The 25,565-nt window shown below is 35.3% G+C and overlaps 1 protein-coding gene across 4 annotated transcripts in view; it reads left to right on the top strand.

Annotated features, from left to right (window-relative positions):
- The window catches only part of NIPBL (NIPBL cohesin loading factor), a 152,523-nt gene that overhangs the window by 121,804 nt on the left and 5,154 nt on the right, over positions 1-25,565 (top strand). For all 4 annotated transcript variants that reach the window (XM_062598964.1, XM_062598962.1, XM_062598965.1 and 1 more), the window contains 26 exons: positions 48-134; positions 2,240-2,471; positions 3,214-3,365; positions 3,753-3,833; positions 4,449-4,549; positions 6,260-6,398; positions 6,611-6,693; positions 7,807-7,939; positions 8,879-9,022; positions 10,163-10,252; positions 10,494-10,708; positions 10,812-10,914; positions 11,863-11,961; positions 12,066-12,212; positions 13,389-13,523; positions 15,085-15,183; positions 15,878-15,931; positions 17,167-17,275; positions 17,887-18,023; positions 19,618-19,758; positions 20,107-20,200; positions 20,305-20,459; positions 20,691-20,781; positions 22,632-22,805; positions 23,339-23,529; positions 24,443-24,550. In XM_062598964.1, the coding sequence (XP_062454948.1) occupies positions 48-134; positions 2,240-2,471; positions 3,214-3,365; positions 3,753-3,833; positions 4,449-4,549; positions 6,260-6,398; positions 6,611-6,693; positions 7,807-7,939; positions 8,879-9,022; positions 10,163-10,252; positions 10,494-10,708; positions 10,812-10,914; positions 11,863-11,961; positions 12,066-12,212; positions 13,389-13,523; positions 15,085-15,183; positions 15,878-15,931; positions 17,167-17,275; positions 17,887-18,023; positions 19,618-19,758; positions 20,107-20,200; positions 20,305-20,459; positions 20,691-20,781; positions 22,632-22,805; positions 23,339-23,529; positions 24,443-24,550 (3,294 nt within the window). The remainder of the gene's footprint in view (positions 1-47; positions 135-2,239; positions 2,472-3,213; positions 3,366-3,752; positions 3,834-4,448; positions 4,550-6,259; positions 6,399-6,610; positions 6,694-7,806; positions 7,940-8,878; positions 9,023-10,162; positions 10,253-10,493; positions 10,709-10,811; positions 10,915-11,862; positions 11,962-12,065; positions 12,213-13,388; positions 13,524-15,084; positions 15,184-15,877; positions 15,932-17,166; positions 17,276-17,886; positions 18,024-19,617; positions 19,759-20,106; positions 20,201-20,304; positions 20,460-20,690; positions 20,782-22,631; positions 22,806-23,338; positions 23,530-24,442; positions 24,551-25,565) is intronic.

Genomic DNA, 25,565 nt, shown 5'->3' with positions numbered 1-25,565 from the left:
CTTTATGTTCCTACTGCTGTTTGATGTGTTTTGTTTTCTTGTTTTAGCTGTCAACAGACAAAACGGTAAAGGTCCTGAGTATTTTGGAGAAGAATATTCAAGACGGATCAAAGCTTTCTACGTTACTTAACCATGTGAGTTTCAAATTGCATCATTTCACATCATTGTTTAGTGTAGGGTTTTCTTCACTTCCAATCTCATTTAGTTTCAGGTAGGGAGTGTGTGTGTGTGTGTGTGTGTGTGTGTGTGTGTGTAAGGAATTTCTGATTAACAGACATGTGATTCAGATTGTCAAATTTTAGTACTTGAGATAAAGACTGATTCATACTCTTCCTATAATAAATATATTTTACTCTAGTACAGCTAACAAGCAGATATATTGGGGACAATATCATCATACATGTTCATAAAACTTTCCTTACACAGTAGAAGAAAGCATGACTTTCGTATAGAGCACATTCTTCCCTATAGTGTCAGAATGGCGGAGACACTATGTTTGAGTCTGCTCTTACACTTCAAAGTTAGACATATCAACATAAACAAAACTAACAAATTTAATATTTTAGTGATTTTTTTTTCCCCCTGATACACTTAAAACTATCCTGGATTTTGGAGTTTTTATGAAATGGAAATAATGGTATTTATTTGCTATTTATTTATTTATCAAGTGGTATTTATTAGTCAACCTAATGTTCTAGCCAGAGTTTTAGCCAAAAAGCTTACGATTGGTCTGCAGAAGCAGGGAATAGTTAAGAATTTTGGGAAAGAAGCATTTGAACTTGAAAATGAGAACAATAGACACGTTATTTGTACTAGACTATTTTCATCTAACTGTTTTGTTCTCTTTGAAGTTCTAGAGTATAGTTCTGAATGTCTTTGACAATGTGAAAAATAAGTGAAAAAAGCTGCTGGTTTCAGTATGATTGAGACTTCATGCAGATGCTTTCTAAGTATTTTCCTCCTTTTAGTTTTCTGTATTAAAAGCTTGAGAGAGAATGAAATTATCAAATGATTCACAGACAAAACTTCAATTAAACAGTGAGCAATCATTGGTCAAACAAAACTTAAATTTTTCTTAAGACCTTCTGAACATTAATTGAAATCTTTATGGCAAAGAAAGCCTCTGGTAAAGAGTGAGCCTTATGTCCTTTTATAAAGGATATTTAAAGTGCAGTGAAGATATCCTACCTTCATGTCAGGGTATTATTCAAAGGCAGAATGGACTGCAGGTTCTTTTATTCCTAATATTAATGAACAGAAAAATAGAAGAACTTTAAAACTTGTTTGTTTGTTTGTTTGTTTTTAAAGCCCCTTTCAAGAATAAATGGTTTAAAACTGTTTTACCCAGGAAATTTACAGGGATTTTCTTCTGACATACAGGTTTCTGCTAATTTTTCAAATATATCTATTTTATATAATAAACTGTGGTATTTTTAGATTCTTTTATCCAAAAGGGAAAAAGAAAATGTAGTTAGAAAATAGTGTTCCCCAATCCTTTCTTTTTCTCTGTAGGCTATTAGTATGGCTATATTTGTACCAGAGAGATTATTAGAAGTTCTTCCTGGTTTCACTGTTAATAGCATTAGCTATATTTCAGTAGTACTGGGTGGCCATAATTAACCTCATGTTTGTTTATAACTCGTGCAGACGCAGAAATAAATAGAAGGTGTACCCTGCACTAAATCTAAATGGACATATTTTATAAGTAATCTTAAACATACTGATACCAGCTCAGTTTTCAGTGCATCTGCAAAGTGGAGAAAGTACTGTTTTCACCAGTTTTATAGACTTGTGTCTTTTTGTGTAAGAGTTCCCTCTAGTGGCAAAAATTAGACTGATCAGAGCAGCAAGCACTGTGTGTTAGCCACTAGAAGATGAAAACATCAGGTGAACGAGTTGAGATTTTGCTCAAAGTACATCAGCCTTAAAGAAAGCAGAAATCTTTCTTTGTAGTGCTTGTTCGTGATGTACAAAAAGCTCCTTTCTGTTTTACTGGAAGAATACAGCGAGGTATTAAGGACTTGTATTTTAGAGAGGACGTTACTCAAACATGTCGCTGGTAAAAACATATTAGTTAATTGAGAGAACAAACTGCTTTCTGATCATAAGGGCGATACAACGTCTCATATGTGCTTGTATGTACAAATGTTAAAAACAAAATACTGTCACATTTTATTTGGCAGAAAGATAAACATGTGGCTTCTTGCTCACACCGCCTTATTTTTCTTGCCTGTTACAGAACAACGACACTGAGGATGAGGAGAGGTTATGGAGAGACCTTATTATGGAGAGAGTGACAAAGTCTGCCGATGCTTGTCTTACAGCTATCAATATTATGACTTCACCAAACATGCCCAAAGCTGTGTATATAGAGGATGTAATAGAGCGAGTTATTCAGTACACAAAATTTCATTTGCAGAACACTCTCTACCCTCAGTACGACCCTGTGTATAGAGTGGATCCTCATGGTGGTTAGTATGTTAAGACATTTAAAAACAAAACCAACTTTGCGCATCAAAAAATGTACATTAATAGATCTGTCCTATGCTAATACAAGTGATACGACTTCCCTACTCTTTTTGTATATAAATCTTATACTGGCAGTCCTTTCACATTACATTAAGCATACTGAATTAATGCTTTTCGTGATTTTTGAAGGCTGATGAAAAATGTGGAGTAAAATAACAATGGATGGAGTGTGTCCTCTGAATACCCATTTGTACATGGGTCTTGATTTACTGCAGTAACAGCAGTATAACCGTTTAAACCAAAGTGAACAAAAGTTTTTCTGAAGTTCAACTTCTATGCATAGATATTGTAGCTGTGAATAAGTGATTTTATAGTCAGAATCTCTGTGTATATAATAATTTATTTCAATGAAAACTATTTAGCCTTGAGCAGTTGTTCTTTGGATTTTGGTCTTTTGTTTTAGTAAGACCTTTTTATTCTAATATGTAACCTTCAAATGTGAGTGCCTAAATCTTGGATCCAGAATACAGAAAACAGCTATGAAAAATTAATCTGTCATATGAAATTCTTGTTTTTCAGCTGTTTAAAAAAAAAAAAAAAAAAGAAGCGAAAAAAAAGTTTTTCTTCTGGTAGCAACTGTATTCTTAATGCTGTAGTCAGTTGTGTGGGGGACTTCTTTGAGAAAATAATCACTTTTCTAATGTTTGATGCAATTAAAACATTACAAAATTTTTGGTTTCCTAGGTGGTGTTTTAAGTTCAAAAGCAAAACGTGCCAAGTGTTCCACCCACAAGCAAAGAGTTATAGTGATGTTGTATAACAAAGTTTGTGACATTGTCAGCAGTCTGTCAGAGTTGCTAGAGATACAGCTTCTTACTGATACTACTATTCTTCAGGTAGGTTTTAACAGAAGAAATGCTATGAAGAAAGTTGGGGGGTGTTTTTTCCTTTTCACAGAGGGATTTTAAAGCATGATTGCCTCAATGACATGACATATGAAATTAGAAGAAACTGTTTCAGTGATTAACATTAAGCTAATTTATGTTGTACAATGTATTATCTGAAGAAGCGCATTTAATGTTCGAATCTGGCTTTGTTGAACACTTAAGTTTAACATGATTGTTTTCAAATATGCTCTAATAACTTTATTTGCAAATAATATGAAGTAGTACATATTGTGACAGGACATACCTTATCTGCTGAATGTATAATCCACTTGTTAAACTGCATAAATAGCAGTTTGTTAGACAAATATACTTAGCATAATTTCTTGCTGTTGATAGGTATCATCCATGGGAATAACACCGTTCTTTGTAGAAAATGTTAGTGAACTACAGTTATGTGCCATCAAATTAGTGACTGCAGTAAGTGTTTTTTTTTTTTTTTTTTTTTTTTGAGATTTCATGTTCCTGTGTTTAATGTTCATGTACTTCTGAGAGATTTTAGGGCATTTACGTAGGCTGTTTTTTGCTGGTTTGCTCAGAAGTTTTAAATGTACCTTAGCTGCTGTGATTTGCAGAGTACTTTATAGTAACAAATAGTCTATTTAACCAAAATTTAGTTAGTTCCTTGTTTATGTGATTTAAAATGTAAGCACAATCCCCTTGCTCTCATTTGTGCTTTCTCATCTTGAATATCTTAACAGTGTAGTTTTCCTTATTTCCTTTGCCATGATTTGAATATATGCAATGGAATAAGGAATAAGTTTATTCTATCAGTGACGTCTTTAGAAATATGTAGCATTTTAGATAGAAATTGCGTTATTTGAAGATCTGAAATAAAACGTATTTGAAAAACAATTTTTATGCATTTTTATATAGAAAACAAGTAATGCATTCAAAATGAGATATAATAAATACAATTTTAAATGCCATGTTAAGTGCATGTAAATATATATAATTTTGATGATAAATATAAAAACAATATTCTGTTGTGTTTAACAATAAATAATATTTAACAATTCTGTGACTGTTAAATAGGTCTTCTCCAGGTATGAAAAACACAGGCAGTTAATACTGGAAGAAATTTTCACTTCCCTGGCAAGACTACCAACTAGCAAGAGGAGTTTGAGAAACTTTAGGTAATTACTGACGTAGATTGCTAATTTGATAGCGTTTACAGTTTTGTACATATGGGACTTTAGGTATCAGCATTAACTTCTTATAAGATTTGCATCTTCACAGCAGTTTTTTAGAGGCTGATGTTTCAAAACCTCCACAACGAGAGCAGAATTGTCTGGCAAGTGCATTTCTCTCTGATTTGTAGTAATCACTGTTTCTTATACAGTCATATTTATGTATAGTTACAAAAACAACTGAAATAAGTTATTAATTTTCTCACTAAGAATGTAAATGAGTGTAATGTTAGTGTGCATTCAGAGTTTTTTCAAATTGGAAAATTCTTTGAATCTGATTAAATGGGGTTAAATCATTTTTTCATTGCTAAACCCTTATATGAAAATTCTGCAGAATTTCTTTGAAGGCATTCTCCAAGCACTCTTGCCAAGGAATCAAGCTAATGCCCCCTTGGATTAGTTTCATTTAGAAACTATTAAATTTACTTAGTTAAACACTTGAAATTATTCCAAAGAATTTCTTCTTGTTGAAGTTGATTTAGTTCGTTGCCTACGTACATCTTTCCACTGGAGACAGACAAATTGTCATTAAAAAAAGTCTGTCCCATTCAGGATGGATGAACAGGAAATATCCACGGAAAAAATGCACATGCACTAAGACACTGAGTTGAATTAAGCTGCCCTAATGTTAATGTGAGTGGTTCTGCTTTGTATTTCCTATTGTTTTGGTTATAGGCATCAGAGGCATCTAACAAATAGGAAGGTGGTAGTCATAGGAGCGTAGCTGGTAGGTACCGTCTTAGAATCAAGACCTATACCAGAAGGAAGTCATCAGCTCAAGGCCACAATGACTCTACTATTTAGCTATAGAATCCTAGCTCCCATCTGTTACAGAATATATCCCTACCATAATGAAGGCTATAACTTAGAGAAAATTTGTTATGAAAAGATTTCCTATCCAGGAGTAGTGAAAAATAACTTCATAAAGAATTGTTGGTACACATTTCGTGTACAATCACTATTTTGATAATTTGTGAGAGTGATGTCAGAGATTATTACCTTTTCATACTGTTAACTGAATTAGGTGGTGTCAGCATTTGAATAAACAGATGAACACAGTACCGTCTGTCACATTACATTGCTTGGAAGGGGAGAAATGTAAGGTGCAGTGTATTCGTACTGGTCTCACTTATTTAAAGATACTCTTGCATGCTGAAGTTTATAGCCTTCTACACATGAAATATTATCTTAGCTATAACTCTTGTAGAAGTCTGTCATGATCACTATTTTCTCTTGCTTAAAAGTCCTGCACATTCCACACGTTAAGTAATACATAAGTAATAAGTTATTATGGATCTGTTCAGTATATTTTTTTTCTACTGTGTAGAAAATTGATAAGGCGTTATACATAATAAACCTACTAGTAAGTGCCTTAGCATATAGATGTTTAATGTATTAAATATTACTATAGACTTCGAGCTGCTGAGTTTCACAGAGATTCAGGTAGCCTTTGGTGGACTGTTTCAGTTCATCTTTTCCTGCCTGAGAATAATACTATTTTTGTCAGACTGAATCTTTCACTGCACAAGGAAGAAGCAAATGACTAAATGTCTAAAACACTGTCTACCTGTGGTAATAATTTTAAAAAGATATTATTTAGGACAAAAATCTTTTAGAAATTTTTTTAGCATTAATATTACCTATTTATATTAACAGGTTAAATAGCAGTGACACTGATGGAGAGCCTATGTATATTCAGATGGTAACAGCACTGGTTCTGCAGCTTATTCAGTGTGTTGTGCACTTACCATCAGCAGAAAAAGATTCTAATGCAGAGGAGGAATCAAATAAAAAAGTAAGAAAGCTACTTTTAAATAGCCATAATTTTTTTTTGTACAAGAATGACTTTTGTGTGTTTGTGGGTATAATGTTTTATGATGGTGCTGTAGTAACCAAGTGATGTATTTGGATGTCTGTCATAATTTTTGATGCACAGAAAATGAAGATAAGGGAATCAGATGTCTAACATTTTAACATACATAGAAAAATCAATCTTGTTATTTTTAGGTGGATCAAGATGTGCTTATTACTAACTCATATGAAACAGCCATGAGAACAGCACAAAACTTCCTTTCTATTTTCCTTAAGAAGTAAGTATTGTTATGTATTTTATATACATATATATGTGTGCGTGTGTATATGTATGTATGTATATATATGTGTATATCTATGTATCTATATAATAGTGACAAAGCAAACTGAAGAAAGTCTGTCACAGCTTCAGACAAAACTAATCACTTCACAATGATGCATACCTACTAGTACAGGTATTTGTAACTATACACTTTATAGATCCCTAAGAGAACTACCTGTTTGGACAAAGCTTTCTATGGAAGAGAAATTTGGCAGAGTTCTTTATACGTTTAAGAGTCTGTCTATAGTTTATGTAGGATCCTTTTATCAGGTATCTGTTATTCATCTAAAGGGTGAAAGGGAAGTCTGATTAAATATTTAAGAGGTGAAATGTCCTACTATAGTCATTCATTGGAATGACTAAGAAAAAAAATAAGAAAAAAAAGCTGGGATATCAATAGGGCAACAGAAAAAAAGTCTTTTTATGGTATGGCTGAATAAACTAACTAAGCATTCATACAGGAATTTCTGCCAAGTCCTGTTGATTTCATGATTTCCACTGCTAAGCCAAAATGCTGTTTACTAGCACCTGAACTTTTCTGCATCCTTCAGGTATCATTAAAGAAATTAGGGTTGTCACATGTCAGTGAGACACTAGCAGGACTGTGTGTTATTTTCTGATTTTACATTCTGATTTTAACCTTTGTGGAGCATAGATACCAATATATTTTATCAAAATGAGATAGGTCATACCAGGCCTTAGAAGTGTAGGCACAATATCTCCTAAATACACTATTCCAGCTTGAACTTTAAAACTTTGTCTAGCTTGTCAATCCTCTTCATTCAGACTTACACTAAAAACAACAAATAAAATCTCAGGAACAAAAGCCCACTCTCTTGGATTAGCAGCATCTCTTGCAGTGCAACTTTGCAGTGCTGAATATTTAACTACTTCATCCTTAACTGAATAAAATGTCTTTTTATGCAAATATTTCAATATATCAAAGCTTTTCTTTTTATAATTTTGTAAAACTCATTGTCTGGTTAAGCATAAGGCTTCTCTTGTTTATATCAGAAAAAAAGTTTAAATGGCTCAAAAATGCTTACAAAATGTATATTCTTTTAAACAGGTGTGGTAGTAAACAAGGGGAAGAAGATTATAGGCCATTGTTTGAGAACTTTATTCAAGATCTTCTTTCTACAGTCAATAAACCAGAGTGGCCTGCTGCAGAGTTGCTACTTAGCTTATTAGGAAGGTTGTTGGTAAGAGACTCTTGTTTTTAAGTATTATAAGTTGTCTATTCCTCATTACAATGAAGACTTGATTATTTCAACTCAAACTATTACAAGAATGCTTTCTGATGGCTGACAAAAGCGCAGCACTTAAGGATTTTCTTATGTATGTCACTGTCACATAACGCGTAGATAATAAATTTTAGGCTGGAACACGATACGGATAATCAACGTGATTAGGTTGATATCATGACTTGGGAAAGGGGACTGTTTCTCATGGAAGACCACTTCTAGTCTGTGATTTATCCCCTTTCCTCCACTAAAAAGTGCCATCTAATAAGTTCATACACTCTTTTGGGATAAAAACAGCTTAAGAGCTATAATTACTCATCTTAAATATCTTCTCTGGATTATTCATTTAGCACAAAACCTGAGAACATTTAAGTATGTATTTGCGTTTTCTCCTGGTAATAGTATGTTTGCTTAAGGAATGTGGCATTTAACAGAATGTAAACATTTTTGTTGGCATGTGTTTTTCATGTGCTATTCCTTGGTATTAAGATTTAGCTAGTACAGTAATTTGAGTAATTTCTTGGGAAACAGATGTTTTACATTACATAATATAGCATTAATTATGGTTGTGTAAATAATGTGTAAGATGCATTTTGGTGTTCTATACTATAGATCTATACTATTGCAAAGTTTATTGACTGTACTAGATGTCCAGTTTGTTTTATGAAAATTCATATTTTTAAAAACTCAATAGGGTGTATTTATAGAGAGAGGTGCAACAAATGTGTGCTTAAAAAAAGCAAAGTAAGGAGCATATCTGTGGTGTAATAATAAGTGACAATTTTATGCAGCATGAAGTTAGTTGGAATTTTTAGTGAAGTCATGCAGTGTCTTGTAAGAAGAATCTCAAATGCATAAATATGTAATTTTTTAAGCATTTTGTTCTGCTTTCCTTAGGTTCACCAGTTCAGTAACAAATCTACAGAAATGGCTTTAAGAGTTGCATCACTTGACTATCTTGGAACTGTAGCTGCAAGACTGAGGAAAGATGCAGTCACTAGCAAAATGGATCAAGGGTCTATAGCCAGAATCCTCAGACAGGTGTGTGAGAGATCCTGTGCTAGTTAGTACTTGAACGGCAGGATTGAGATATATCCATTAAAAAATAATTAAAATATTACTGCAGCCTTAAAGATATGGGGCTTTTGTTTGTTTAATTAGACTGGTGAAATGAGTTTTGTTGTGACAATATAGAGGAAATAATGGAGCCACAGTTGGAGGCTGTCTTAAGAGACCTTAAAAATACATATGAATATATGTGTATTTGTCATTGCAACGTGAAAGGAAATAAGTATGGAAAAATTGTAATTGAGCTTATGGCAGTCATATGCAGACTTTCGAGATTTAACTATTATTCCTTTAAGGTTAATCTTTGTGTGAAGTAACTGGTATTAGTCATTGTTTCTTTACGAGAATCACATACAACTCTTTCTTCAGAGAACGCACATTTGTGTTTCTGCTGAAGCTGTCACCAAAATATCTCTGTGTCTGCAAGGGTAGCAGCAATTAAGTAATGTATGATTTTGGGCTCTCTACAGTACATAATGTGTTGAGAAAATAATCAGGTCATACATGTTCTTTTGAAAATGTTGACTTATGCATTTCTAAAGGACCTAAGGTTAAACCTGGAATGGTCATATCAAGCTTTTTATTTGAGTTTCCCTTTCAGTAACCGCAAAAAGACTCCAGATCTATAGCAACTGTATTTTATTATGACTTTCAGATTTATGCTGTTGATGAATGATGATCTGAGTCTTCTAATTTGTTCTATTTGTTTACATCACCAGGCAGTAACTGGGCATTGGCATCTTCAGAAAATAAAATTCTTTGGGCAATTGAGTGATAAAAGCATTTCTTTCAGTATTTGGGGAAACTTAACATCAGTGATGGTAGATAGTGCCATCCATATATTATGGATGATATATTTAATGCAGTACCACTAATAATGGTAGACAATGTGTTGCTTATGAACAATTTATAAAATAACAGATAACTGCTCAGAAACATACATGACTGCTGAGTTTCAGTTTGTTCAAAAGGCAAGAAAATAAGAAGATCCCTTGGTAGACATGTTCAGATGTATTTTTCAATGTACTTTTATACGTGAGCATGTGAATTTTCAGATTTTATTTACCACTGTGCAATACTGTATTTTATATCTGGCTTTGCTACCCCTCACAGGTTTCAGGAGGAGAAGATGAAATCCAACAGCTGCAAAAGGCTTTGTTAGATTATCTAGATGAGAACACAGAAACTGATGCTTCATTAGTGGTAAATTTCAGTTTTCTGATGTTAAATTTATATAAAAATAATGTGAATAGTATGGCTACTGAATAAAATGATTTTGGGTCATGCTTATTAGTGCTTCGGTTATTTTGTCACATGATGTAAGCTGTTGAATGTATTTCCCAATATATAGTTGATGTGTTAGACTAGCTTAATCTCTTATAAATCTGTTAATCCCTCTTTTTCATCCTTTTTTTTTTCTGTGCATCCTGCTGTAATTCTCCAGTTTTCTCGGAAGTTTTATATAGCTCAGTGGTTCCGTGATACAACCATGGAGACAGAGAAAGCAATTAAGTCTCAAAAGGATGAGGATTCATCTGAAGGAACTCACCATGCAAAAGATGTTGAGACTACAGGACAAATCATGCACAGAGCAGAAAGTCGCAAAAAATTTCTTCGCAGCATCATTAAAACTGCTCCATCTCAGTTCAGTACATTAAAGTATGTTTCAGTAAAGCCGATTTCTTTATTAACTATACATTTAATTTTTAAAAATTATTTTTTTATAAAACATGTCCTAATTAACACAATGATTTTGTTACAGGATGAATTCTGATACTGTGGACTATGAAGATGCATGCTTGATTGTTCGCTACTTGGCCTCTATGAGGCCGTTTGCCCAGAGCTTCGATATTTATTTGACACAGGTAAACTGTGCCAGAAGTCTTAGTACAGTGAAACACAGTTGGTTTCTCATTCCAAACACTTATGGGGTAGTGTGAAATATCTGTTCGTTGTTGAGCACAGGTATTTAACAGGCCATAATAACACCACATGCTTTCATGTTCTGTATTGATGACATAAGTGCTTATTTTTCTTTCTTGCATGTGTTTCACACGTGCCATATTATATATACGTTATTTTATTTGTGCATATATGTGTATGACAAAAAATCATTGTATTAGATGTACATAGTAAAAGAATAATGAAAAATGCTGAAATCTTTTCAGGTTTTTGTAAGATGCATGTTCATTTGGTAATATTAACTCATGAAATGTATCTTAATGTCTCATGTGTATGCTTATTTATATTCTGAATTTTGAAAATATAAACCAACATGGTAATTTGTTTGCAGCACATGGTGCTGTCACTTTGGAAGCTGTTGCTTGACCAAAGTGCTTTTTTCCCTTTTTCTGGGAGAAGAATACTAACATTGGCATGGAGACATATATGAGCTTGAGTAGTGATTTATGTTGCATTACTTGTATTGATCTCCGTAGAGAGCGGCTCCTAGTTATAGTGCCCAAATCCATCTCTTCTGTTGAAAAGAGCTATGGTGAAAGCCACAAGTGAATAGCGAAACTGAGTTTAAAATTAGGGGTCTTGAAATGAAAATACAGACCCTATATAGATTCTGTTTTGACCAACCTTAGATACAGAAAATTGTAGCGAATATTCATGCTTGGTTGTCAGTGCCATTGAACATCACTTGCATGTACCTTTTTACTGTCTGAGAAGATATACTCAGTTTTTGATAATCAGATTTTTTATTTTAGTTTAATATGTTTCATGTTACTCCACTGCATTTTTGACTGTTAAACGTTGTTTACTACCTTCCCAAAGCACTTGAAATGTTGTTTTTTTTCTCTTATTAGATTCTGCGTGTACTTGGTGAAAATGCAATTGCTGTTCGAACAAAAGCCATGAAGTGTTTGTCTGAGGTTGTTGCTGTAGACCCCAGTATTCTAGCCAGGGTAAAAAAAAAGGAAATCTCTCTCATGCGCATCTATTTTTCTGTAATGCTTAAAAGAATTCTTTATTACTTATTTTGGATTTGTGTTTTATTCACTCTTTTTAGCTGGATATGCAACGAGGCGTTCATGGACGGTTAATGGATAACTCCACTAGTGTACGAGAAGCAGCGGTGGAGCTACTTGGCCGGTTTGTGCTCTGTCGTCCTCAGCTTGCTGAGCAGTATTATGACATGCTGATTGAAAGAATATTGGTACGGTGTCTTGCGATATTTTTCATAAAGTACATGACATTGGAAAACTTGTTTTCAACAGAATTTGTATTTTTAATAATGCAGAATGATGTTCTGACCCTGAGAGTAAATTAGTTTTTATTGTTTTAACTGGAAGTACAGTGCTCATAAGACCAACCTCATAAAATGCATTGCTTGTTTCCAGTGAGGATCTGTTAACCTCAGAAGGTATAAGCATAGGAAGTTGTACAAAGGCAAAACCATGATTTGATGATTTTATTCCTTTTGATTCTGTTACTGCACAAGTTAGGTGAAATGAGGAATTTTCCCACATCTCTGAAGTTTTTGAGATACTGGTCACTGAAGGCAGTGCAGTAGTGTGGGCAGTTAGGGAAGATCTAAAGCACAGTAATCTGAAATTGCTATTTGTAATCCAAAAGGGGAGGGGGGAAAAAAAAAGATGTTTTGGTTTTCTACTTTATGTTTTGGCACTTTAAAAGGTTTCTTGTTAGAAGTTTTGTACAAGTGTTTCATGTCTGGATGTTCAGATAAACAGTGTGAATTTAACTGTTACAATAGCATCTACTTCAGGTTTTTAGTCAATTTGCTGTATTTATATGATAAAACATCTTTGTGGAGGGATGTAAAAATAGATAGCTTCATAGATATAAGAATGCTTAAAAATACTCATCCTAACATTCAGATTCAACAGATTTTGTATAAAATAATGTGAAATGAAGCTCCTTGTTTACCTAGACTAAGCCTAAGAAAATGGAAAAGATTTGCAGCACATCATATCCATAAACTTTGTACAAAGGCTTGAAGGATTATGGCTTAGATCTACAAAGGGCCTTGTGTGTTCCAGCTGAGCAGTTAAAATGTCTTCCCATCCTAGCTTTGAATTAAGCAGTGGAATTACACATTTACACCATCCTGAACTCTTAAATGAGAGGGTATAAATGGAGAAAACATTGACAGCATTCATGGGACTCTGGTCAGGACTGTAGAATCCTTGCAAATAATATGGTACCAGTTATGTGGATCATTCATTCAACTCTAGAATATTTGACTGTCTTTTTAAAATACATTTAGCAAGTCAGATTGGGTGATCTTCAATTATTAATTCATATAATAAATAAATGAATATATTTGTATATTTGCATTGTTTTCAAGAGTGTAATATTTTTCTCCTCACAGGATACTGGTATCAGTGTCAGAAAAAGAGTCATAAAGATACTTAGGGACATCTGCATTGAACAACCAACCTTTCCCAAAATTACAGAGATGTGTGTGAAAATGATTCGGAGAGTCAATGATGAAGAAGGCATTAAGGTAGAATAAAACATATCCTTCAAGGTTTTTTTCAGTGTTTCCATATTTTGACATGTTAAAATAATTTATGAAAGTGTTTCATTGCTCCTTTGTAGTATTTATCATTTTTATTTCCTTTTAATTTTTGAGAGAGCAAGTATTTTCTTATTTTTAAGTTACTTTCTAAGATTTTTGTTTCTTCATGTTGCAAATATTAGGTCTGTTCCTTCTCTTTTCTAACAGGTAGAATTAGCACATAAAAGTACCCTCTGCTAATGAAATGAGCTTTAGATCAAAATAAATTGGCAGAAGGTTGTAATCAGTGGTGCAAAGTCTAGTTGGAGGCCTATAGCTAATGGTGTACTGCAGGGATCAATACAGAGTTCAATCCTGTTCAACTTATTCATCAACAACCTGGATAAGGGGACAGAGTGCCCCCTCAGCAAGTTTGCTGATATAAAACGGGGAGGAGTGGCTGACGCCCCCAGGGGTTGTGCTGCCATGCAGAGGGACCTCGACAGGCAGGAGAGACTGTCAGAGAGGAACCACATGAAGTTCAACAAAGGGAAGTGCAGGGTCCTGCGCTTAGGGAGAAATAACCCCATGCACCAGTACGGGCTAGAGGCTGACATGCTGGAAGGCAGCTCTGTAAAGAAGGACTCGGGGGTCCTGCTGGGTTACAGACTGGCCAAGAAGGCCAATGGGATCCTGGGTCCATTAGGAAGAGCCTGGCCAGCAGGTCAAAGGAGTTAATGCTTCCTCTCTGCTCAGCCCTGGTGAGGCCACATCTGGAGTATTGCGTCCAATTCTGGGCTCCCCAGTACAAGAAAAGACATGGAGCTACTGGTGTGAGTCCAGCGAAGGGTCACTAAGATGAGTAAGGGACTGGAGAATTTCTCGTGAGGAAGGACTAAGAGAGCTGGGAGAGGCAGCAAGCACAAACTGAAACACAGGCAGTTCTGTCTGAACACGAGGGAAAACTTGTTTACTTCTTTGTAGGCTTTTCAACAGCCCCCCAAAATGAGCCACTATCTACAATGTGGTTTTTATGTCTGGAGGGATAGAAAGACCTCCTTACAGCCATGTGCTTTATAGGTAATTCAAGAATAATTTAGTTTACTTTCATGCTATTCCACCTGTTCCTCCAGCCAAAAATGTGGGAAGGGGTCCAGCTTTGTATGTTTGCCTGGGGAGACTTGGGTTCCCTCTGTTCTCCACCGTGGTACTGCTGTTCAGAAACGTCTAAAGTAATCTACCACTGCTGTTAGTGCTGCTGCAGAAATGGTAATCTTGTGTTCAGTTGTTGTTTTCTCAGGATACTAATGTTTTCCTGAGGAGTGCAGATTAAAGAAGGAAAGTGATAAGTCAATTTTCTATAGCATCAGTTCCCAGTGATCATTTTGTACTTTACAATCTCAGGTCTGTCTCAGTTAATATTCTCTGTAACAGAGTCACTTAGTTTGAATAGTTCTTCATGAAATGGCACACATCACCAGCAAATCTATTGCATGGATATATTAGAAATAATACCAACATGCTAAGAGAGGATTATTTATTTATAGTAATATTTTTTTCCCTTCAGAAATTAGTAAATGAGACATTCCAGAAGCTCTGGTTTACTCCAACTCCACACAACGACAAAGAAGCAATGACCAGGAAAATACTAAACATCACTGATGTGGTATGTTCTACAAACTTGAATCAAGTTGCCTGCAAAATTTGAATGTTTCTATATCTTTGAAATATGTATCCTTAACCTTTTGGAAAATAAAAAATAAGTAATTTAATTATCAGACGGTTTTCTTTATCTACTGTCGCTGAATATATACTAGTATTATTCATCTCATGGAACAGGACTGTAGGAAACTGTAGATGCTCAGTAATCTGTTGGTAGTGATAACTGGGACCGTGCTATATATATTAAGTTGTGTAAAATACTTGTTAAATTAAAATACAGTGATTCCTATTATGTATAATGTTTTCCTGGAAATGCTAGTAGCAGCCTATAGTATTAGTTAAAGTTAACTAAGTTATCTCTTAAAAGAAAAATTTCCTCAAATAATTGATAAAATTTATTTTGAAAGGTTAATAGCTGTTTTAACAAATACCAAGTCCTGTTCTCACCCACTAAACACTAAAATCTGTAGACCTTGTGCTATATGGAATACAAATTTTAGAATCACTTAAAAAATGAGAAGTGTTTTTCAAGTACAGAAGACGTGCTTTCTAATCTCTGATAGTATAAAACCATTGCACTGAATGCATAGGAAAATATACCTATGCATATTTAGTCTACTTTTAAGATGAAGTCTGAATTGAAGTAATTTTTCTTCAGATTCCTCTTTTAATCAGTTTATTTTAAATACTACTTTTAGGTTGCAGCTTGTAGAGATACAGGGTATGACTGGTTTGAACAGCTTCTTCAAAATGTGAGTAATGAACTTGGAAGATATGGTGCAATCATTGTAAGTGTATTAACGTTTTTCTTGGTACTAAAACACACTGAACGGAGACTACAGGAGTGATCAAATAGACATACAATAGACCAGTTCAATTCATGCTCTTTAAATATCTGACCTTTTTTGTCCTCAGTGGTGCACTTGTTCTCTGACACTGCTTTTCATCTTTCCATGTGATCTGTTCTAAAAATATTTCATGTTTTGTCATGCACTGTCTTCTCAGTTATGAAGGACATATATATGTTAGCTGTGGACTTAATGTTAAATCTGAAATTAGGCATCTATTCATGTACATTATTTTAAATGGCAGATAAATGTATTTCCTTGTCTGATTTATTTGTCACACAGTTTATAGAAGCAGTGAATCTTCGCAGAGTATTGTTTATTCCTACCTTTCTTATTTTACTCTATTTTTTTTAAAGAATGAGCTTGCTTTGTGTATATCTGTTAGCCTGTGCCATTGTTCCTCTCTACATCTTGTGTGCACTGGTTAACTTTCAAGTCATATTCATAGAGGTATAGATGGGGGAATTGGAGACATCAAAAGATCTTAGTTTACGTTGGAGTGCCATGAAAACAGGTAGTCAAGTAAACCAGAGTACCCCTCAGTGCGTCCTCTGAAGAAAAAGCTATAGTATGGGCTCAATCTATGTTAGATATCAAAGGCTCTCCAGGATCTCCAATTTCGATACCTGAAGTCATAAGAAAGAAGGTCTCAGCAGTTACAGTGTTCATAAAACTGCATTTTGTCTCAACTGATTTTTTTTTCTTTTGCTTTAGGTGTAAAACAACATTCTTTTGATTTTTTTTTTTTGCTCTTTTTTCCCAAGTAGTTTAAAAAGCCTCTTAACTCCTATTAATTACCATTGGCAAATATGATTAGATTATTATTTATTTCATTATTTCATTTAAACAGAGGTACCAGTTAAATGCAAAATGTACCAAAGAGGTACCAATGCAAAAATCAGTAGTTACTCTTTTTTATCTTTCTGTCACAGTTAACTTTTCTTGACTTCTTTTGTATTTCAGCTTGTTACTTCCCTTACATTTTTCTTCAGCATGTGCCTTTAATGGACAAATACTATAAATTCTTTCATAGCACGAAATCAATGTATGTCTATAGTAGTTGCTATAAAACCAGCGTACGTCCGATCTAAATGATTTCAGCCTTAGTATTAAAACGTTTTCTGTTTTGTCCGTTGTAGCTATTGAAGTCAGAAGAGGATGCCTCATACAAACCTGTGAAGAAGGCCTGTACTCAACTTGTTGACAATTTGGTTGAGCACATCCTTAAATATGAGGAATCTTTGTCAGGTAATATTTATTTATAATATGGTAGCTGAAATACTTTAATTTTTATATGAAACTCTAAAATGGTTGTTTAATTACTATCACAAAAAGTTACTGTGGTAGAATTACTATTACAGAACTGGTAGTAGTGAGTTGAGGACTTTCTCAGGATTCTTCATTTAAGTTGATTATAGCTGGATGAACTTTTGAGCACTATCAAAACAAAGCTCCCCTAATTTTCTCTAGATAACCACATTAAACTTAGCTACCTCTAAAATAACTTGTTCAAACTTTTAGATAAGTAATAACAAAACAAATTTCCTCACATTTGGAAAGTTTTATCTGCCTTAACACATTCTCCAGTTCTAATGGGAATCATTGACTGGGCCAGTGTTCTGTATAAAGAGCTTAAAAACCAGTGATGTCTTTGAAGCAGCTTTGCTTCTTATTTCACATACTTCGTGATAAAATAATGTGTTAACATTTGCATGTTCTTATCTAATAAGAATATTTTATATTGATCTTAAAAGATATGTTATGCAAGAGATTTTCGTATAGTGCTTATGCAATATCAATTTAACTGATCAAACAGTGCTTGCATTAAATATCCTTCATATATTTTCTGATTTTTGCAGATTCTGACAACAAAGGTGTGAATTCTGGTCGCTTGGTTGCTTGCATAACCACTTTGTTCTTATTCAGCAAAATCAGGCCCCAGCTAATGGTGAAACATGCCATGACCATGCAGCCATACCTGACCACTAAATGTAGTGTAAGTAGATAGAAGTAGAAAATCAGTCTTTTTATCTCCAGGTAACTAAGTATAGAAATGAATGACTGTCTTACATGCTTAATAAAATAAAAGGGGAAAAAAAACCCAGAAACTGTATTCCTCCCTCATGAACACCGTATCTTCTGAAGATACTAAATGCTTTTAATGATCTTTTTAACTTCCAAGATGATGTGCCTCACCCTCGACCTCCACATTCTTTAGCTGCATGAAACCTCTGCTGCCTTCTTCCACTCAGGACTAAAAACCTGATTTTCACTTCTTAGGAATTTGCTTTTTTATTTTGTTTTACAGTCGCTTTGTCATAAATGTAGTTAAGATTTATCATGTGATAAGACTAAAGGTGTGGTTCCTTCAGATAGGATGATCTAACATATAGCTGCTGTAAAGGAAGAAAATGTCCTGCTCTATCCTCTTTAGCTTTTCCATCTCTCTCTTTCCTAGCTCCCGCTTACAGTTAGTGTTTTTGTAACACTCTGCCCCCCTCCCCCAAACCAGTTTAGTTCACAAAAATGGCAGAACTGCACTGCTGATCCCCACACCCCAGTACAACGGCCTTCTCCACTGAAGCGTTGCAGAGCTTTCTGCCGTTCTGGTGTGTGAAATCGGCTCAGTGAAGGTTCAGATGAATCCCCGGTCTGGCATGAGGAGCGGGGCAGGGTCACCTCGCCACCGCTGACGGAGGAGCGGGGGTGAGTGGGTGGCAGCTCTCTGCTGCGCTGGGTCAGCTGCCCGCAGCAGGGTAGGCGTGCGGGTGCTCGTCGTCATCTCGGCCTCTAGGTTGTGTTCAGCCCTGGAGCATTCTCTGGGCATGACTGCAAAGGACTTCTACAGCTGCTTACCGTCTTTTCGGACCAGACAGAATGGGAAAGGGGTATCTGTTTGTTTACTTGCTGCAGCGTCTCTTCAGTGGCTTTCATCAGTTTTGTGTGTATACAGCTTGAGGTGAATTGTAAAATTATTCACCATCAACTTTGAGTAGGTTACCCTATGGTGATTAGCGAGCTTGATTCCTCCAAAACTTCAGTTTCTAGGAGGATGTATGTTTAACGTATACAATGTTTTCTGTAGATTCCTCATTTACAATTCTTGCATAGTCTTGATGATGCAAACTACTAATCATTTTAATAATCGTTCCTACATGTGTGCTCATTATTGTCTGTTTTATTAAAGCCATGTTTAGCTATAGGACAACCTCGTTTGGTGCTGATTTGTTGCTGCCTGTTCAGGAAGAGTTCCTACAACTTCAAAGAGTTCCGAGGACTCAAAAAAAATTATCAGGACCTAATGTTCCCAGATCCATGCACAACCATGATGAGAGATGAAGTTATACTTTGACTGACCTTTTTTCTTTTTTTTTTTTTTTTTGAGAAGTTCTGTAGAAAACAAGAACTAGCTTTCATAATACATAATTTAATGTCAGATATATTGAAATATTCATTTAAATCTTTACTAAATGCAGCAGTCATATCTTTCATAAGAGTTGGAATTTTTGATTGTCACTGTATATTAATTATATCTGGTTTACAGATAAAATAGCCAGAAATGTTAACCGCTGTAAATACTGTCCTTCCAGACTCAGAATGATTTCATGGTGATCTGCAATGTTGCAAAAATCTTAGAGCTCGTAGTTCCACTAATGGAGCACCCAAGTGAGACCTTCCTTGCCACTATTGAGGAAGATCTCATGAAACTCATCATCAAATATGGCATGACGGTAAGGTTTAATTGTTCCATTTCAGGTACTGGTTCTGTTTCATGTGTTGAATTATATGGTTTGAATTTGAAGAAATTGTCTTCAGTATGAAGTTTATGCTGGTCATAGGACCGGTAACTTCTCAGCTGAAAAAACAATGTTCTTGATTTACTCAAGTCTGTATGTGATGTTGCTGTATTTTAATGATTATGCATTTGGGCATGGTGTTTCAGAGCGGTATGGGAGATGGAGATTACATCTGTTAGAGCATTAGCTTTAGTTTTACATAGCTCTTTGCTTACATAACTTCACAGAAATTTCAATTTTAATTTCTGAATAAATAGGTCATTTGTTCTCTCTTACTTCTAGGTTGTTCAGCACTGCGTGAGCTGTCTTGGGGCTGTTGTGAACAAGGTCACCCAAAATTATAAATTTGTGTGGGCTTGTTTTAATAGATACTATGGTAAGTAAAATCACAATGCGTGATTGTCACTTTTAAGTTTTGGTTGCATGCTTTGTTTTAGGGATACACTAAGATTACCTGATTAAAACTTTATCTTCCTGCAGGTGCACTTTCCAAATTAAAAAGTCAACACCAAGAAGACCCCAACAGTACGATACTTACTGCCAATAAACCAGCACTCCTTAGATCACTTTTCACTGTTGGAGCATTATGTCGGCATTTTGATTTTGATCAGGAAGACTTTAAGGGCAACAGTAAGGTAAAATGACTTGTATTTACTCTCCAAGTTTTAGGTATTCTTTTATTTGAAAGTAGTCTTGCAAAGCTATGTTTTTTTTTTATAATGCTTATGATTTAGATTGTAAATACCTGTTTTTTCCAAAGGCTCTGCAGTAAGATTGTTTCTCCTTTACATTTTGATTTTTTTTAAGAGATGAAAAAGATCTGTTTCATCTTCAAATACTTATTATTTTTGTTTAAATTTGCTCAGGTTAACATTAAGGATAAGGTACTTGAACTTCTGATGTATTTTACAAAACATTCAGATGAAGAAGTGCAGACAAAAGCCATTATTGGCCTCGGTAAGAAATACTAAAAATTTTTACTATTCTGCTATAGTAAAAATACATGCATTTTAGCAGGATGTCATGTATTTGTGTTATGGTGGGGAAGTTTATTTAAAATCAAAGTTCACTGCATGTTTATTTGAGAACTGGCTATAGTAATATAGTCAAAGGGATATTAGTTGCATATTTCGGTAGTGGAGTGGTTTTGACGGTGGATGCTTTTTGGATGTTTGATCAAGTCTCCAGAAGCAGCAGTTTTCTAAAGTAGTGGTGACATTTTTCCCTCTGCATGAAAGTACGTTGTAACTCCAGTTCTTGTTTTCAGCCCACAAAGCATGGGTAAAGAATGACTAGAAAAATAGAAAGTGCTGGAATTGTTTCATACACTATTCAGTGGAAGAGCAGATCTTCAGCTGGAGTCAAGTGAACCCTGGCAGTTCCAACTGTGGGATCTTCTGTGAGATTTTGTTAGGCGTTGAGATGATGTCCTAGCCTAAATACTACAGTTCCTTTCTTTTGGATCTTGGCCATATTTCAATTTTAAATAGCTTCTTTTACCTGAAGGCGTTACTGTGGTATCTCAGTGAATTGCAGTAGTACATGAAGTGGCATTGAGTAATCCAGAGAAATTTGTTTTCCATGCATTTGAGCTTGCATTGTATAGTTAGCTGTGGACAAGGATTTGCCTTCTCTAGCACATTTCTTATCCTAGAGGTTAGGTGGCTTTTTAGATGTCCTGCTTCAGGCTAGGTGGTTCTCTGAGGTTGAGGACTGAGGCTGAATCTTGATTTGCTGTTCTGTGAGAAACCACGTGAGTACATAAACACGAACAGCCTGACTTACTGTCCTTTACAGGACATTGCAGGTGGAATGGGCACTGCTGTCTTGCTAACCATAGGCGTGATTGCTTTATTCATTGGTGCTGAGAATGTTGTATTAGCCAAAAATGCTTTTGAATTACAGACTGAATGGAATTCAGGTCAGCAGCACTTCTAGACCTACATTCTCGCTAGTTTAGGTTAAAATCCTTATGAAATAGGATTAGGTTAAAATCCTTGTACAATCCATAGCAAAATACTCCCCTGACCAAGAATCAGCAGTCCTTAGTCAAGGATAAGGCAGCAGATAAATACAGTTCAGTGTGTATCTTCCAACAGATGTAGTCTGGGGAAGATTTCAGGTAGTTTTCAAGAGAAGACTTCAATAGGTGTATGAATAATGACAGCAAGAGGTACAAATTTTAGTTTATTGCATTTGTCATGATTTTCTTTCAAGGCTTTATTTTTAAAACACTTCTGATGTTTATGTTTTTCTGCTTTTGCTTGGCCTTTATGTGAATAGTTCTTTACCATTTCAGCAGAATATTTTTTTCCAAATGTGCTAGAAAAACAGTGAGCTTTAGTAATGTGGTTTACTTGTTTTTGGAGGGAGTTCCCAGTCATTGAGATGCAGGCTGCTACACCAAACCTGCTCCCAGGCCTGTGTAACTCTTACTGCAGCTGCCCTGGGTTGGCACCCGCGTGTTATTCATCAGACTGAGTACTGCTGTCATGGCTAACAAAATTCCCTACAAGCCTGGGATGGTGTCCACATGGAAAAGCAGCACTATTTGCACAGGGGAAAAATGAGAAGAAATATGCTAAATCTCTAGTTGATTTATGTTTTGCTTAAATACTTGACTACATTATATAAAAACAAAGAACAGAATCTTGTAAAACTGCTTTCTGCCATCTCTCTATTGTACTTGCAGCACTTGAGTGAAAGATAGTGTTTTATTTCATACCTGTATTTGAGTCAAGACTTTTTAAAAAAATACATAGTTTCTACAAGATAACAAACTTATTCTTCTGTCCCCCTCCCTTTAGGCTTTGCATTTATACAACACCCAAGTCTGATGTTTGAACAGGAAGTGAAGACTCTGTACAACAGCATTCTTTCAGATAAGAACTGCTCAGTAAACTTAAAAATCCAGGTGTTAAAAAACCTCCAAACCTACTTGCAGGAGGAGGATACACGGATGCAGCAGGCAGATAGAGACTGTAAGTGTTGAGTTCTTCTCTGCTAATGAGGCACGCAAAATCTATTGCGTAAAATTAGCATGCATGTGAACTGAGTCACTTAAGATTGTTGTCTAATCAATAATATCTTGTAATAAAGTATCTTAGAATAATTTTTCAAAACTAATTATGTATATAAGTATATTGAGAAGTGTAAGTTATTATTTACCTTGAAAATGTAGAAATCCTGGAAGCAGTGCTGAATACATAATCCTGTAATTTTGGTAGTAAAAACTTATCAAATTCTTCTCTGAGGTTAACTTGCAGATACTCCAAGAAATATTTTAAAACAAAAACCTTTATTTGGAAACAAGACTTTAATAAAGTCTTGTCTCTTTAGTTTTTTGAAGTATATTTTGCTATTAGATTGTTAATAAGTCTCATGAGATCATAAATGTGTTCTAAGATAGCTGAAATATGTGTATGTTCTAAAGCCTAAAGACAAGTATGCATCAAATAGCGGCAAACTAAGTGATACTGTGATGAGTGTGCTATTGCTTTTGTCCTTTTTGCAGGGAAAAAAGTAGCAAAACAGGAAGACCTGAAAGAAATGGGTGATATTTCCTCAGGGATGAGTAGTTCCATCATGCAGCTATATCTCAAACAGGTCCTTGAGGCTTTCTTTCACACCCAGTCCAGTGTACGCCACTTTGCTCTAAATGTCATTGCACTGACATTAAACCAGGGTCTCATCCATCCTGTTCAGGTATGATAGGCTTTTTTGATGATGATTCTTGATGCTCAGCTCTTCAGAAGTTTTTAGGTGGTTAGATAAATATCCAGGTCATTGCAGTGTTTTTTTTTCTTCCAACTCTGTTATAGTAATTTCTTATACTATATTTCTTATTGTAGCAAGGCGCTTTTACAGAAAACAAATTTTGAAATTTAGTTTATGCTGATAAGCCAGTGAGGTTCCAAACACTGTTTTTTATTCTCTTTGCATCAAGATCTGAAAGTCTAAAGAGCACTTAAAAATGCATAATGAAGCATATTACTTTTTTGTTGTAAGTTTGAATTTCAGGCGTATGCTCAGCCTTTGCACTTAAAAATGCATAATGAAGCATATTACTTTTTTGTTGTAAGTTTGAATTTCAGGTGTATGCTCAGCCTTTTTCTTCCTTTGATTCTCTGTACTGAACTTTGTATCAGCTTACCTCTTCTGCTCCCCTCAGTCCCTGTGTCCTCCAAACAGTGTGAAATTCCACAGTCAGTGTCAGAACTGTCTTAAATCATCATCTCCCCAATTCGTTGGTTTTATTTTATTTTTAATGCAGCAACTATTGTGCATGTTAAGTTACAAATGCTGTTGTTTTTTTAAAAAGAAAACAAAGTAAAACTGTCATCTGTAGTGTAAATGGGCTTCTGAGTTTGAGAGAAAAATGAGAATGCTACCCGAAACCTTGAACAGCTTTTATCATTATTTATAATGCTGCTTTCTCTTGTAATTTGTATTATTGTTCGCCAAAAAGTAGTGAAGTAGTATGTCGCACAGAGTTTCATATTCTTGTTCTTAGAATAGTCAGAATATAACAAGAACAACGTTATAATAGAAAGAAGACAAAAGAGGGTGAGAGAGGTGGCACGATGTCTCTGAATAATCATTTAATTTGTTTTTCAAGTGTGTGCCGTACTTAATTGCTATGGGCACAGATCCAGAGCCCTCTATGCGGAACAAAGCTGACCAGCAGTTGGTGGAAATAGACAAAAAATATGCTGGGTTCATTCACGTGAGTAATTTTGATTTAGATTTCTACATAATGCTGATTTTATAGTCTCTGAAGGTTTAACAGTTAAACGTGCCTCAACTGAAAAAAAAAGAGAGTATAAAGCACTGAATGACCAACAGCCACAAACAATTGTAAAAGAGGTCCCAGCTCCCGTATTTGGAGATTTCTGTAGTTAGACCTAAAAAGGATATAATGTATTTGAAGCATCTCATCCAATCAAAAATTTCCTTTAATTTATAGTTCACAGCAGTGTTTTCCCCACTGAATAGTAAAGAAGGACGTGTATTTGACGAGAGGTGAGGGTGGCAGTGTAGCGCTGGGGTTGCGCCAGTAACTCCACTTACTGCTGGGAAGTGACCTGCAGCGCGGGCTCCGTGTCCGAGGCAGCGAGGGCGCAGTCCTTGGTTCAGCGCGTGCTGCGCTGCGGGACGCTGCAAGCCTGCGTGCGCTCCGCTGAGGCTGGAGCGTTGCACCCCGGCAGATGCCTGCTTCGGTAGAGGGCCAGCAGATGAAACTTGCTGTGCTGGCAGCTGGGATTTGAAGTAGGGCGTAGGTGAGGAGATCCTACGCTGAGCCACAGCAGAGGCTGGTATGAGGATGGTTGGATGTGATCTGGCTAGCTGAGTTTCGGTAGATGCTGAAACTGAAACAGAAACCTTGGAAAATTTAAGATACGTGCAAAACACCTGATTTTTCTGTTAGTCCTCTTGCAGTTATACAGAGTTAATATTTTGTTTTACTACAAGTTTGGTCAAGTATATAAATTTGGTAGAATATCCTGTTACAGGTGTGAACATCTCTGTATTCGTGAAAATAATTTAAATTGGAATACATGAGTGTGGTGGGTAAACAGAGTAAATATGTATTTCTAATAAAGTATTTGCAGTGAAGCTGTTCACAAAACATTATCAACTCTGCACAGATAATGTTCTAATCCATTTGCCAACTCAAAAAGTACTACCTCAGTTCCACGTTTGGAAGTTAAACTTCTGATGAACATACACTTAGAAAGAAA

The sequence above is a fragment of the Rhea pennata genome, chromosome Z (genome assembly GCF_028389875.1).
Source record: "Rhea pennata isolate bPtePen1 chromosome Z, bPtePen1.pri, whole genome shotgun sequence".
Classification (NCBI taxonomy): Eukaryota; Metazoa; Chordata; class Aves; order Rheiformes; family Rheidae; genus Rhea; species Rhea pennata.
Note: the sequence above shows the minus strand (reverse complement) of the source record. Positions and strands in the feature narration are given on the sequence as shown.